The 13,982-nt window shown below is 46.2% G+C and overlaps 1 protein-coding gene across 1 annotated transcript; it reads right to left on the reverse strand.

Annotated features, from left to right (window-relative positions):
- Window positions 1-4,718: 4,718 nt before the first annotated feature.
- LOC115143104 (zinc finger CCCH domain-containing protein 10) lies at window positions 4,719-8,864 on the reverse strand. Its single transcript, XM_029683189.2, is given in 4 exon segments — window positions 4,719-6,324; window positions 6,452-6,561; window positions 6,564-7,736; window positions 8,670-8,864. Coding segments are annotated over 3 exon segments (1,671 nt in total). The 5' UTR covers window positions 7,600-7,736; window positions 8,670-8,864; the 3' UTR covers window positions 4,719-5,799.
- Between the last annotated feature and the right edge of the window lie 5,118 nt (window positions 8,865-13,982).

Here is a 13,982-nt window from a genome sequence, read left to right on the forward strand (position 1 = left end):
TTGGATCATTAACTCTGGGACTACTGCATCTCTGTCTGTATTTCAATGTAAAGCATCTTTAATAATACTTCGTGTTGACCTGACCAATTGACCTCTCACCTCTGATCATGCTGTACCCTCTATGTAGCCAGTTCAGATGCGGGAGGGGTTCATCGACACAGCTGATATAACCTAAAGGATTTAGGGAAAAGAGGAGAGAGGGATGAAGTGAAGTGAAGGAGAGACTGTTTTTGAGAAAATAAGGTAGTTAAAGAGACAGTGTTCAACAGGAATCTGTGTAACCGGTGTGAAAGTGGAGCGATAGGTAACGATGCTTCAAGAGTGACTGTTGTGTGCAGAGGGTCCCTGGTTCAAGCCCAGGTAGGGGCGAGGAGAGGGACGGAAGCTATACTGTTACATGTGGCCTCACCTGGTGTCCACACCACACTAGGTGGCTGCAGAGTACTTTATGCTGAAAAACATGAACGGACACACAAGGACAAACAATATAGCAATAATGAAGTGTTACTATTCTCCATGGTTTGCCCTCTTGCCTATTCTTGAAGGTGGAAGGAGCCACAGTTATACACCTTAGCCTGCTTACCGCAGAACACAATCCATCAATCAGATTGATACATGAGTGTGTAGGTTCTAGGGTGTCTAATTGTTCTACTTTTTTTTCAATATGTGTGAATTAAAATAGCCAGATTTTTTTTTAACAGACATCATACCCTTACCTAAACATCACCCTCACCTGAGAAGTAGAAATCAAAGGGAGAGAAACTGGGAATTGAATACCTGCAGTTGACATAGCTAAGTAAATGGATGAATACTCTTACTGTAATGTGAATGGCTCTTAAAAGAGCCTTTGGTTGTGCATCGTGTAGTCTATGGTGTTGCCAGGGAACAGCACTCTCTTCCAAAAAGTAGGAGGTGAAGATCTCCTGCACACGGATTGCCTCTCTTGCTGCGTTGTTGGACCCCATACTTGAAACATCCTGCAGAGCAGCAGACCCCCTCCTGGTCCTCGTGTCCACCCTCAAGAAGTTATGCAGGACACATGTGGCCTTCACACACCTGAATTCCTCTAGTAGGCAGTCTCAGATGGCCCTGGTCACCCAACCTTGCAGTGCCCTACACGTTAACTGCAGGCAATCGTTTTGAAGGAATCTCCAGTTACAAGGTATCTGTAGGAATATGGAAGACAATGAAATTATTAGACTTTTACATCATCAGGTCATTGTATATTACTAAAGTATAATATCCCTGATAACAAATCATAATAACATTGGATAGATAGATGCATGGGCACACATATGTGCACATGTAGCATGTGACAATAACAGGATCATAACAAGGATAGTGTCACAAATGAATACATAAATACCACTTCAAGCTTGATGATGAGTTGATCATTTGAATATGCTGTGCAGTGCTAAGGCAAAATGTGCACCCCTTTGAGTCCCCAGGACCAGGACTGAGAACCACTGCTCTTCATTGGAACCGTTTCATATGTAGACAAGCTTTCATAGCTCTCTTCATCTGAGGACAGGCTTTCATAGCTCTCTTCATCTGAGGACAGAAAACCTAATAAGAAACAGACTTCATTATAGTCAAATTACACAGCACTGAATATTATGTTACTATTATCTCCATCCTCACTTCTAGGGACAGGAACTACACAAAAGTACCTGCCCTATCCAGAATAGCCTACTCTCTCACTGACAGTTGGGACTGCTATCCTTTCACCCTCCTCCATGGCTCTTAACTAGCTACCTACAAATGCATTTGGAGTTTTTTTACAGTAATAGCTAGATAATATTAAGTTAGGTAGATGATATTTCATTCACTTAGATAGCTATCTATACAGTATGTGAAGTTGGCTAGATTATTAATTTTTACCTTTATTTAACTAGGCAAGTCAGTTAAGAACAAATTCTTATTTTCAATGACGGTCGAGGAACAGTGGGTTAACTGCCTGTTCACTGCTTCTTAACACAGCGCACATCCAACCCGGAAGCCAGTCACACCAATGTGTCAGAGGAAACACCATGCACCTAGCGACCTGGTCAGCGCGCACTGCGCCCAGCCTGCCACAGGAGTCGCTAGTGCGCGACAAACATTCCCTAACCCGGACGACACTAGGCCAATTGTGCATCGCCCCATGGACCTCCCGGTCTTGGCCGGCTGGGACAGAGCCTGGGCTCAAACCCAGAGTCTCTGGTGGCACAGCCTTAGACCACTGCGCCACCCGGGAGGCCCTTTAACATGTACATTTGATTGGTATATAAATAGCAATAGAATAACTGCAGAATATATAATATTGTAATTGAAAATTGTACACCCAAGGAAGGCTACTGCCCCTTTAAGAGCTAGAATGGATTTTGTACCCTATGTTGTGATTCTCACTAAATATATTGTCTTCACACTATTCAAACCTCACAATCCATAAAGATCACATATTGCAGACAAATAATTTAATCTAAAAGACACACATTGAGGAATTTCTGTACGAACCTCCACATAATCATCTTCTTTCTTTTGTGGCACCAATGTAATGGTTTATGGCAGGGGAAACTGTGTTGTAGTAGTCTAGTGTGTTCAGTGGCGGATTTAGGTATAGACGACATGGGCAACCGCCCAAGGCGGCATCTTGCCGGGGGTGGCACGGGACACCCGTATATATTTTTGGGGAATGGTGACATTTGCGCGATCGGTTTTCTATCGCTCATTTGCACGTCACGTCAATGATATCATGTCACAGTGTGGGACTGTGGGTCAATTAACCTTGTCGGAGTGGGCGTCCTGATTCTAGTTTGTGAGCTAGGCAGGCGGGGGTAGGTTGACCTCGGGTCTCCCCACTGAAAGTCCGAGATAGGGGGAGCGAGAGAATCTATCAAATAGCGCACCTCTAACTAACGAAATTAGTAAAATCAGTCACACTATGACATGCTATCAAATAAACCTAAATTCATAATACTGTGAATATATAGTTTCACAAACTTATTGTTGCATTTTTTTCTGGTTTGTGCGAAATCGTTAAGAATAATATAAAACCAGTCTGCACACCACCAAGGTGAATTGGTTTAGTCTTGACTCTTGGTTGATAGTGTTGGGGGATGGGTAATGTATTGATGCTCCAGTGCCAAATCAACACAAATTTGTTTCTATTTGTCTTTGTTACTTATTTTATTATCTTATTTCTTATTTGTGTATATATGTTTATATTTATATCGTTTTAAATGTTATGATTGTTTATTTGTGTTGTTCCAAATGTCTGAATAAAAATTAGTGCAGAATGTTGCTTATTTTTGGCAGAGGGGGCACTGAGTGTGTAGTGCGGGAAGACGGACTCGCTAACCTGGGGCGCTTTCTGTTCGGGAATAAGTGGAATAGTATCAAACATATGGTTTCCATGAGTTTGATGCTATTCCATTCGCTCCGTTCCAGCCATTATTATGAGCCATCTTCTCCTCAGCAGCCTCCACTGTATGTACAGGATGTACCGCCGCCACCTATCGTAACCAATTATGTCAATGCGGAGCTATACGGAGCCCTCTGCATTGATACAATTGGGAGGCCCACAGAGATGCGGGGTGGAACTCGATTTGGCCTCCGCAAATCTCCAGAGGCTCCGCAATTGTCACACTCTCCATAGCGAGCCTCTGGATCCCAAGCATAAAAGGATCTGAATGGTTAATCCGAATCTGAAGTGGCCATACAGCATTTACTGTGATGCAGCCTCCGTAGATGTCAGGGCTTTATTACTTCTTGCGGAGCAGAGCTATTGTGAAGGAAGTTGTCAAGAAAGTCAGTTTGTTTATTCAGAACATACCGCCCCACCTACCACATTTTTGGATCAAGCCTAAATTGGCTTTGTGGAATCATCTCAAATCAGCAGGCACCTTCTTCTTCATTATCATGGCGTTCTTACATTTTGTTTGTGCATGCCACCACCTACTATATTTTCCTCCTCAACCCTTCACCCCCTCCCTCTCTGTTCCATTCACACAGAACTACTCCTAGACATCTTTCTCCTCTCTCTCCAGATGAAATCCTGTGACTTGAGGTACGGCCGCCCTAAAACCTGCCCGCTCGACCCCATCCCCTCCAGACCATCTCTGGAGACTTTCTCCCATTCCTTACTTCCCTCAACTTATCCCTGACCACAGGCTTCGTCCGCTCTGACTTCAAAATGGCCTGAGTCACTCCCCTCCTCAAGAAACCAACACACTACCCCTCTGACATCCACTACAGACCGGTATCCTTTTATTTCCAAGACAATTGAGCGTGCGGTCTCTGACCAACTCTCTTGCTATCGCTCTCAGAACTATCTTCTGACCCTAAACAAGTCAGGCTTCAAAACCGGTCACTCGACCGAGACTGCTCTCCTGTGGCTCCGCATTATCCTCACATGGTCTCTCCTATCATTGCTATGCAGATGACATAGCAAAAACACCCAGGTGGCAACAGAGCATGACCCTACCTCACACAGGAAGCGGCACTTGTATTCTCTCATCTGGACAAATGCAAAAGCTGTTGGCTGGGCTTTCTGCTCGTTCCATCAAAACCCTGCAACTTACCAGAATGCCGCAGCCCGCATGGTGTTCAACCTTCCCAAGTTCTCCCATGTCACCCCGCTCCTCGTACACTCCACTAGCTTCCAGTCAAAGCTTGTATCCACTACAAGGTACTTGCCTACGGAGCAGCAAGAGGAACTGTCACTCCTTACCTTCAGGCTCAATCAATCTAATTTATTATAAAGCCCTTCTGATGTCACAAAGTGCTGTACAGAAACCCAGCCAAAACCCCTAAACAGCAAGCAATGCAGGTGTAGAAGTACACTGTGAAGCACACTATGCTGATACCCTACACCAACCCAAGTACTCTGCCACCTCTGGTCTCTTGGCCCTCCCACCCCTACGGAAGGGCAGCTCCAGCTCAGTCAAAGCTTTTCTCTGTCCTGGCACCCCAAAGTGGAACCACCTGGGCACTGACTTTACAGATAGTAAGCACATTTTTCCTCAAAGTAGCTATTTACATTTACATTTAAGTCATTTAGCAGACACTATGACTGAAATGTGGTTGGCCCACCTAGCTATCTTAAGATGAATGCACTAACTAAGTCGCTCTGAATAAGAGCGTCTGCTGAATTACAAATGTAAATGTATAAAAACGCTGAGTACATTTGGAATTGATCAAAAACATGTTTACTAAACGTGTTTCTATTCCAACCTTATTCCCTTCATGGTAGACTTACCTTTGTTTAGGCTGGTAAGGGCAAAGATACCAATGCTTCAAACACTGAAAAATGGTGATGGTGTGTCAATCAGTAACCTTATCCTCCCATAACATTACTCTAGATAACTTGATTAATTAGTAATAACAGGACAAATTCATTTTCTTGTGAGTTACACAAGCAAAGTTACACAAGCAAAACCCCAAAACATAAATAATGGAAGCTACTGAAATGTCATAAACCCCTTGCAATGTCATGACAGTCATTTGTCAAAGAACATCACCCTGACGTTTTTACAGTTTGTTGTTATTTTTGGTGTCGCTTTGAAGAAGTCCCTTTGGCACACACACCTTTCAGAGGTCACCTCAGGGACTACCTGCAACACTGCCACAGAGCAGGGTTTGTGTGGTGAAGGCATCCTATCATCATTAACCTTTTCTCTGCCCATGGCATGTGGGCATTAGGGATCACCCACCTCAACGTCTCCCCTCAAGTCATTCAGCAGTGGGTAACTTGAGAGAGGGATGGTATGTAGAATTCCATCTTTAGTTCCATGGGAGGGTCCTAGAGAGTGTGCTGCATCAGTGAGGTATGGTGGTGATCCTCATACTCTGGCTAGCGATAGGGTATGACACCATGGGGGTGGTGGCATGGCTTATAGTGATGCCAGGCAGAGGCTGTGCCATGGATACAGCCACCGGTGCCACTGAAACAGTGACGGGTGCCATGGAGACGGGCGGCACCATGCCCTGGGCAATGGTCTGAACCAGGGCGGCTGAGAGCGGGGTGATCTCGGGGTTGAGGTGGGGAAGGGGAACGCTGGGTGGGGCAGCGTTAGATGGGGGCACTGTAGGGGCACCGGTGGGGGCCACTAGGTCCTGCTGTGTGAGGGTGACGGTACGAGGCTGCAGCCCGGCGCTGCTCAGGGTGGTATGGGTCTGGGCGATGCTGTGGTTGTAGGAACTGACCGAGCCCACGGGGGACGCCATGGTCTGCTCAGAGGGGGCTGGGGTGGAGGACAGGGTCATCACCGACACCTTGGTCTGGCTCCGGAACTGGGCATTCTGCTCCAGCAGCACCTCGTTGGTGGCCATGAGGTTTGAGACCTGAAGAAAAGATTAACAAGGTGTTTGAGGAGTGATCTTAAAAAGTTAATAGATACATTGTATTGTTATGTGTGGTTGTTGATTATGTGTGGAGGGATGTTCATCATCACCCGTCTGCTAGACTGACCTGTTTCTTCAATTCATCCACTCTCCTCCTCAGCAGGGTGTTTTCCTCCTCCAGAAACCTGTACTCCAGGGGCTGGGGTGAGAGGGCAGCCTGCACCCCCAGCTCATAGTGCCCCCTCCGTTCCCGTCCAGCCGGAGACCCTCCAGCCTGCGTCTCTTCAGCTGCAGCATTGTGTGGTCCACAGGTGCTTCCAGGGGCGATGTCTCATACAGACCGCTCTCAAACAGGGGGTCGTACGCCGAGCAGGGGCCCCTGTCAAAACGACGAGGTCCTGAGGCCCCCATGGAGATGCAACCCCCAATCCCACTTACCCCTACTCCTCCAACCCCTAAGATACCCAGGTCTCTGCAACCCCCAAGGCTGGGGAAGCCCATCCCAATCATGTTGCCCCCACCTCCACCCCCCACCAGTCCAGCCATGCCTCCACAGGCACCCACCCCAACCCCTCCGCCTGTGTTCACCATCCCACTGGCCCCTGGGCCCAACACACTCCCCACACCCACTCTTGCCGGCTCATACTCGTTGTCCTTCATGACGTGGCGGAACTTACACTTGCTGCCCCGCTGGCACTCACCCTTCAGAAAGTCCCTGCAGATGGGGACCTCCCCTCGGCTGTGTGGGAGGTCCATGGGGGACAGGCCCAGTCCTGCAGCTACTTTCCCCCTCAACCTGAGGGGTAGCTCCCCTGACTTCTTATAGTAGTCCTCATCCTCCTTGGAGCCGTGGACGAAGCGGCAGTTGGAGCGGACACACTCCTTGTTCTGGTAGTCGTGGCAGAATACAAACTCGTTCTTCTGCACCCCGAGGTCTGGCACCTCGTTGAAGTCGGGGTGTTTGAAGCGGCAGCGTTTGCCCCTCTTACACACGTTCCTCAAGAAGTCTCTGCAGACCCCGTCCGGGGCCGGTCCTGACCCCGGGCCCCCGGCTCCACCTCCCCCGCAGTTGTTCCCATTCCCCAGGGCCCCTCCTCCACCCATGCCCCCAGAACCAGAGCCACAGTCTTCACCTCCTGCGGATCCCCCCCGGCCTTCTCCCGTGCCCCCTCCTAAACCAGACCCCACTTCCTCGCTTACACTAGTACCCACCCCGCCGCCGCTGCGGCTTCTCCCACCACCACCTGACAGGTAGGTGCTGTCCCGGTCAGGCATGGCGCTTGGCCCAGCGCAAGGGGAACACAGCACTCATGTGTGTGGGCAAGTGACTTATTCTGAAAGCCTTTTCTGTTCCATGATAATGACTGTAGCTCAGATGCTCTTCGGACCAATGCAGTCCTTTACCATGGCATCTGAAAGATACACGTCAAGTTGGTTGTTAACAAGTTGAAATATATTCTGTGTGACCGTCATCTAGCTAGATAGTTAAATAAATCTACACATAGGCAATGGCATCTGTGAAAACAAACGCTAGCAATTAAAATCATTGATTGGACAAACACAGAAGTTAGTGGAAAGTATAATTATACAGACCAAATGCCCGGTACAGGAATATTAAACAACAAGGCTCCAGAGGGGGTAAGGCACTAAGTAGGTGTCACTACTGACACAGGTTCAATCCCGTCTGTATCACAACCGGCCGTGATTGGGAGTCGCATAGGCCGGGGCACAATTGGCACAGCTTCATCCGGGCTAGGGGGGGGCTTTACAAGTAGGCGGTCATTGTAAATAAGAATGTGTTCTTAACTGACTTGCCTAGTTAAACACGGGTTAAATAAGAAAATCAAAAATCAAAGACAATCTCTGTTAAGACTAACATAGCTAGCTTGTCTTGACTATAGGCAACAGTCTCTTTCTGTTTAAGAGGTAAATAGCAACCTTGGCCCTAACGAGCTGGTTAGCTAAACAACTTGTTAACTAGCGACATAACGTTAGCCCCTGGGCTCCCGAGTGGCGCAGCGGTTTAAGGCATGTCAGTGCTAGAAATAAAAGGTTAAATATATGTTGTTGTTTTTTTTAATCACGGCCCAGCCCAGGTTGCTTAGCCGGGAGGGTAGCTGAAGGCGAGCGATCTAACGTTATAGCTATTAATATAGCTATCTAACCGGTGCAAATTTATGTGGCTAGCTAGCGAACGCAACCGTACACGCTGCAAAGTCACATGGTACAGCTGTGCAAGCAAACTAGATACAGGCATTCAGCTGATACAGTGTGTTGACGTTGTCTGTTTACACAGCTAACGTTAGCTATCTAAATTACCTATGACTAGCCGTCAAAGAACTTACCAAAATGATGACTTCAGGAGCATTTAACGCAGAAGGAACGGTGTACTTTCGATGTCAGCTGATGGTATTTCTATTTTAAGAATGTGAGACTAATGGCTTTTAACACATTATTTACGTCGTGTTGTTTTGGTCCCACAAAGACTCAATACAAAACCACCAGAGAAGAAGATTTCTACCTCTACTGTTACAAAATATTTCCACATCGTTCTGCAGATTTGCTGCCATCTACTGCACGTAGGGGATGAAAACAAACACCAGACTTGCTGCGCTTGCGCTAATTCGAATTATTCTATGATATTATGGCGGCCCGAAAATAATAGTTAAAGTGAATGCCGCCACCAACTGTGCTGGAATGTACGATCAATCATGATCTGCCCAATTGGAACATAGAATTCAAAACCAAATAAATCCCTAACTTCAAATCAAATTTATTTATATAGCCCTTCGTACATCAGCTGATATCTCAAAGTGCTGTACAGAAACACAGCCCAAAACCCCAAACAGCAAGCAATGCAGGTGTAGAAGCACGGTGGCTAGGAAAAACTCCCTAGAAAGGCCAAAACCTAGGAAGAAACCTAGAGAGGAACCAGGCTATGTGGGGTGGCCAGTCCTCTTCTGGCTGTGCCGGGTGGAAATTATAACAGAACATGGCCAAGATGTTCAAATGTTCATAAATGACCAGCATGGTCGAATAATAATAAGGCAGAACAGTTGAAACTGGAGCAGCAGCACGGTCAGGTGGACTGGGGACAGCAAGGAGTCATCATGTCAGGTAGTCCTGGGGCATGGTCCTAGAGCTCAGGTCCTCCGAGAGAGAGAAAGAAAGAGAGAATTAGAGAGAGCATATGTGGGGTGGCCAGTCCTCTTCTGGCTGTGCCGGGTGGAGATTATAACAGAACATGGCCAAGATGTTCAAATGTTCATAAATGACCAGCATGGTCGAATAATAATAAGGCAGAACAGTTGAAACTGGAGCAGCAGCACGGTCAGGTGGACTGGGGACAGCAAGGAGTCATCATGTCAGATGGTCCTAGGGCTCAGGTCCTCCGAGAGAGAGAAAGAAAGAAAGAGAGAATTAGAGAGAGCATATGTGGGGTGGCCAGTCCTCTTCTGGCTGTGCCAGGTGGAGATTATAACAGAACATGGCCAAGATGTTCAAATGTTCATAAATGACCAGCATGGTCGAATAATAATAAGGCAGAACAGTTGAAACTGGAGCAGCAGCACGGCCAAGTGGACTGGGGACAGCAAGGAGTCATCATGTCAGGTAGTCCTGGGGCATGGTCCTAGGGCTCAGGTCCTCCGAGAGAGAGAAAGAAAGACAGAAGGAGAGAATTAGAGAACGCACACTTAGATTCACACAGGACACCGAATAGGACAGGAGAAGTACTCCAGATATAACAAACTGACCCTAGCCCCCCGACACATAAACTACTGCAGCATAAATACTGGAGGCTGAGACAGGAGGGGTCAGGAGACACTGTGGCCCCATCCGAGGACACCCCCGGACAGGGCCAAACAGGAAGGAAAAAACCCCACCCACTTTGCCAAAGCACAGCCCCCACACCACTAGAGGGATATCTTCAACCACCAACTTACCATCCTGAGACAAGGCTGAGTATAGCCCACAAAGACCTTCGCTATGGCACAACCCAAGGGGGGGCGCCAACCCAGACAGGATGACCACATCAGTGAATCAACCCACTCAGGTGACGCACCCCTTCCAGGGACGGCATGAGAGAGCCCCAGTAAGCCAGTGACTCAGCCCCTGTAATAGGGTTAGAGGCAGAGAATCCCAGTGGAAAGAGGGGAACCGGCCAGGCAGAGACAGCAAGGGCGGTTCGTTGCTCCAGAGCCTTTCCGTTCACCTTCCCACTCCTGGGCCAGAGATGAGAAGAGATGAGTCTTCAGTAAAGACTTAAAGGTTGAGACCGAGTTTGCGTCTCTGACATGGGTAGGCAGACCGTTCCATAAAAATGGAGCTCTATAGGAGAAAGCCCTGCCTCCAGCTGTTTGCTTAGAAATTCTAGGGACAATTAGGAGGCCTGCGTCTTGTGACCGTAGCGTACGTGTAGGTATGTACGGCAGGACCAAATCAGAGAGATAGGTAGAAGCAAGCCCATGTAATGCTTTGTAGGTTAGCAGTAAAACCTTGAAATCAGCCCCTTGCTTTGACAGGAAACCAGTGTAGAGAGGCTAGCACTGGAGTAATATGATCACATTTTTTGGTTCTAGTCAGGATTCTAGCAGCCGTATTTAGCACTAACTGAAGTTTATTTAGTGCTTTATCCGGGTAGCCGGAAAGTAGAGCATTGCAGTAGTCTAACCTAGAAGTGACAAAAGCATGGATTAATTTTTCTGCATCATTTTTGGACAGAAAGTTTCTGATTTTTGCAATGTTACGTAGATGGAAAAAAGCTGTCCTTGAAATCATCTTGATATGTTCTTCAAAAGAGAGATCAGGGTCCAGAGTAATGCAGAGGTCCTTCACAGTTTTATTTGAGACGACTGTACAACCATTAAGATTAATTGTCAGATTCAACAGAAGATCTCTTTGTTTCTTGGGACCTAGAACAAGCATCTCTGTTTTGTACGAGTTTAAAAGTAGAAAGTTTGCAGCCATCCACTTCCTTATGTCTGAAACACATGCTTCTAGCAAGGGCAATTTTGGGGCTTCGCCATGTTTCACTGAAATGTACAGCTGTGTGTCACAAACCATTCACAGAGACAAACTGATATCTTTCCGACAGATAAGATCTAAACCAGGCCAGAACTTGTCCGTGTAGACCAATTTGGGTTTCCAATCTCTCCAAAAGAATGTGGTGATCGATGGTATCAAAAGCAGCACTAAGGTCTAGGAGCACGAGGACAGATGCAGAGCCTCGGTCCGATGCCATTAAAATGTTATTTACCACCTTCACAAGTGCCGTCTCAGTGCTATGATGGGGTCTAAAACCAGAGTGAAGCATTTCTTATACATTGTTTGTCTTCAGGAAGGCAGTGAGTTGCTGCGCAACAGCCTTTTCTAAAATTTTTGAGAGGAATGGAAGATTCGATATAGGCCGATAGTTTTTTATATTTTCTGGGTCAAGGTTTGGCTTTTTCAAGAGAGGCTTTATTACTGCCACTTTTAGTGAGTTTGGTACACATCCGGTGGATAGAGAGCCGTTTATTATGTTCAACATAGGAGGGCCAAGCACAGGAAGCAGCTCTTTCAGTAGTTTAGTTGGAATAGGGTCCAGTATGCAGCTTGAAGGTTTAGAGGCCATGATTATTTTCATCATTGTGTCAAAGAGATATAGTACTAAAACACTTGAGCGTCTCTCTTAATCCTAGGTCTTGGCAGAGTTGTGCAGACCCAGGACAACTGAGCTTTGAAGGAATACGCAGATTTAAAGAGGAGTCCGTAATTTGCTTTCTAATAATCATAATCTTTTCCTCAAAGAAGTTCATGAATTTATCACTGCTAAAGTGAAAGTCATCCTCTCTTGGGGAATGCTGCTTTTTAGTTAGCTTTGCGACAGTATCAAAAAGGAATTTCGGATTGTTCTTATTTTCCTCAATTAAATTAGAAAAATAGGATGATCGAGCAGCAGTAAGGGCTCCACACCCTCCCCCCAAAACACCTCCCCAACCTCATTGAAATTGATCTATATCATGCTGAAACACTCCACCCTTAGGATTGCTCAGCATGTCAACAACCAACAGTAACATCTGTTAACACCAATATCTATTTTGTCATCTCCACAATACCCTCAACCTGGCATTTCTGCTTTCCACAACCCGGGTCGTATTGATAACCTTACATCATGACTGAGCCTATATCTTTTTAATATAATCTACGAACACAGATATTGGGACCCCAGTGATGACTGCCCTCAATCTAGGATAAGCACCAGGGACATGACTTTTAATCTTCCCATTAAGCTTTTCCATTTTCAAAATGTTCTCTTGCTGAGCCTGGCTATCACACAATATTAACAATTTACCATTTCCAATGAACCGGGCTAATTTCACTTCACCTACCTCTTTCTCTACAGCATTAGTTAGTCGGATAGCGTGTAAGTGAAGCCCTCTCAACACTAGCACCACTTTCCACTCCAACACATCACTACTCTTGCTTCCTATCCCGGCCCTCTTTATACTTTCTTTAATAGACGTCCCACTGCTTTCTGAATCATGATCTCTCTTCTTCCTGTCTTTCCACTACCGACTGCCTGTACTAATAACGACATCAGAGCGCCTCTTGTGGGGTGATTTCGAAACGAGGGAAAATATGGCAGAAGTGGATGCTGTGTTCGAATCAAGCAGCGCGTCGAGCAAAGTTGGTGAAGACATGTTTTGAATTGACAACAATAGTAGTGAAAACTTGAACAAAAATACAATTGGAGTGGAGGATACGTGTATGAATGATAATGAATCACTTCTTGTTGTAATGCGTTTGTTGAGTAAGGATGCATATGTGGGAAAAACACGTTTGAGCTGTTAAATGGTTAAGTATGCGCTGGGAAAAGTGGAGTCTGTCAGAGTGACCAGGAGTGACCTTATTTTGATTCATTGTATTTCTGAAGAACAGAGTAAGATTGCAGTGAGCCTCAAAAGAATCCGAACAACAGAAGTTTTGAACTTAAGCAGGGCACCCGTCAAAGGAGTCATCTCAGGGGTGAACATCGATGTTCAGGTTCCCGGTGGGTGAATGGAGAAAAATAAGAAAGTTTGCTGGTCCTGTTGTTTTTTGATAAAGAGCAAATACATACGCATGTGAAGCTTGGTTATGTAAGATATTTCATCCCCAAACCATTGCAGTGTAAGCGTTGTAAAGGATTTGGCCATGTTTCAAATATGTGCAGACGGAAAGAGTATATTGAAGAACGGTGTGTTGAAGGAGGACAGCGTTGCAATTGTGGTGGGGATCATGATCCAGCGTTCCTGGAGTGCCCTGTAAGGGTGAAGGAGATTGACATGGCAAAAGTAAGAGCAGTCTATCGAATCTCCTATGTGGAGGCGATTAAAATAATTGAGAATACAAGTGATGCTAGTGAAGATATGGTAGTGGATATGCCACAGCCTGTAGTAAATGTTTGGCTGCCAGTCAAAATATGGATTTTGTAGCATTCGTTGCCACAGTTATAAACTGTACGGCTCAAGTCTCAAAGAAGTCTTAGAAACTGGACATTGTTGTGGCTGCGGCAGAAACGTTTTTGGGGCTTAATGGGTACTGACGTTGGAAGACCCGCTCTCCCAGGTTCCCCTTGAGCCTGTGTAGTAGGGATCAGATCTGTTACATTTTTAACAGAAAACTTTGATTTTGTT

This window comes from Oncorhynchus nerka, linkage group LG15 (genome assembly GCF_034236695.1).
Source record: "Oncorhynchus nerka isolate Pitt River linkage group LG15, Oner_Uvic_2.0, whole genome shotgun sequence".
In the NCBI taxonomy this organism is placed as follows: domain Eukaryota; kingdom Metazoa; phylum Chordata; class Actinopteri; order Salmoniformes; family Salmonidae; genus Oncorhynchus; species Oncorhynchus nerka.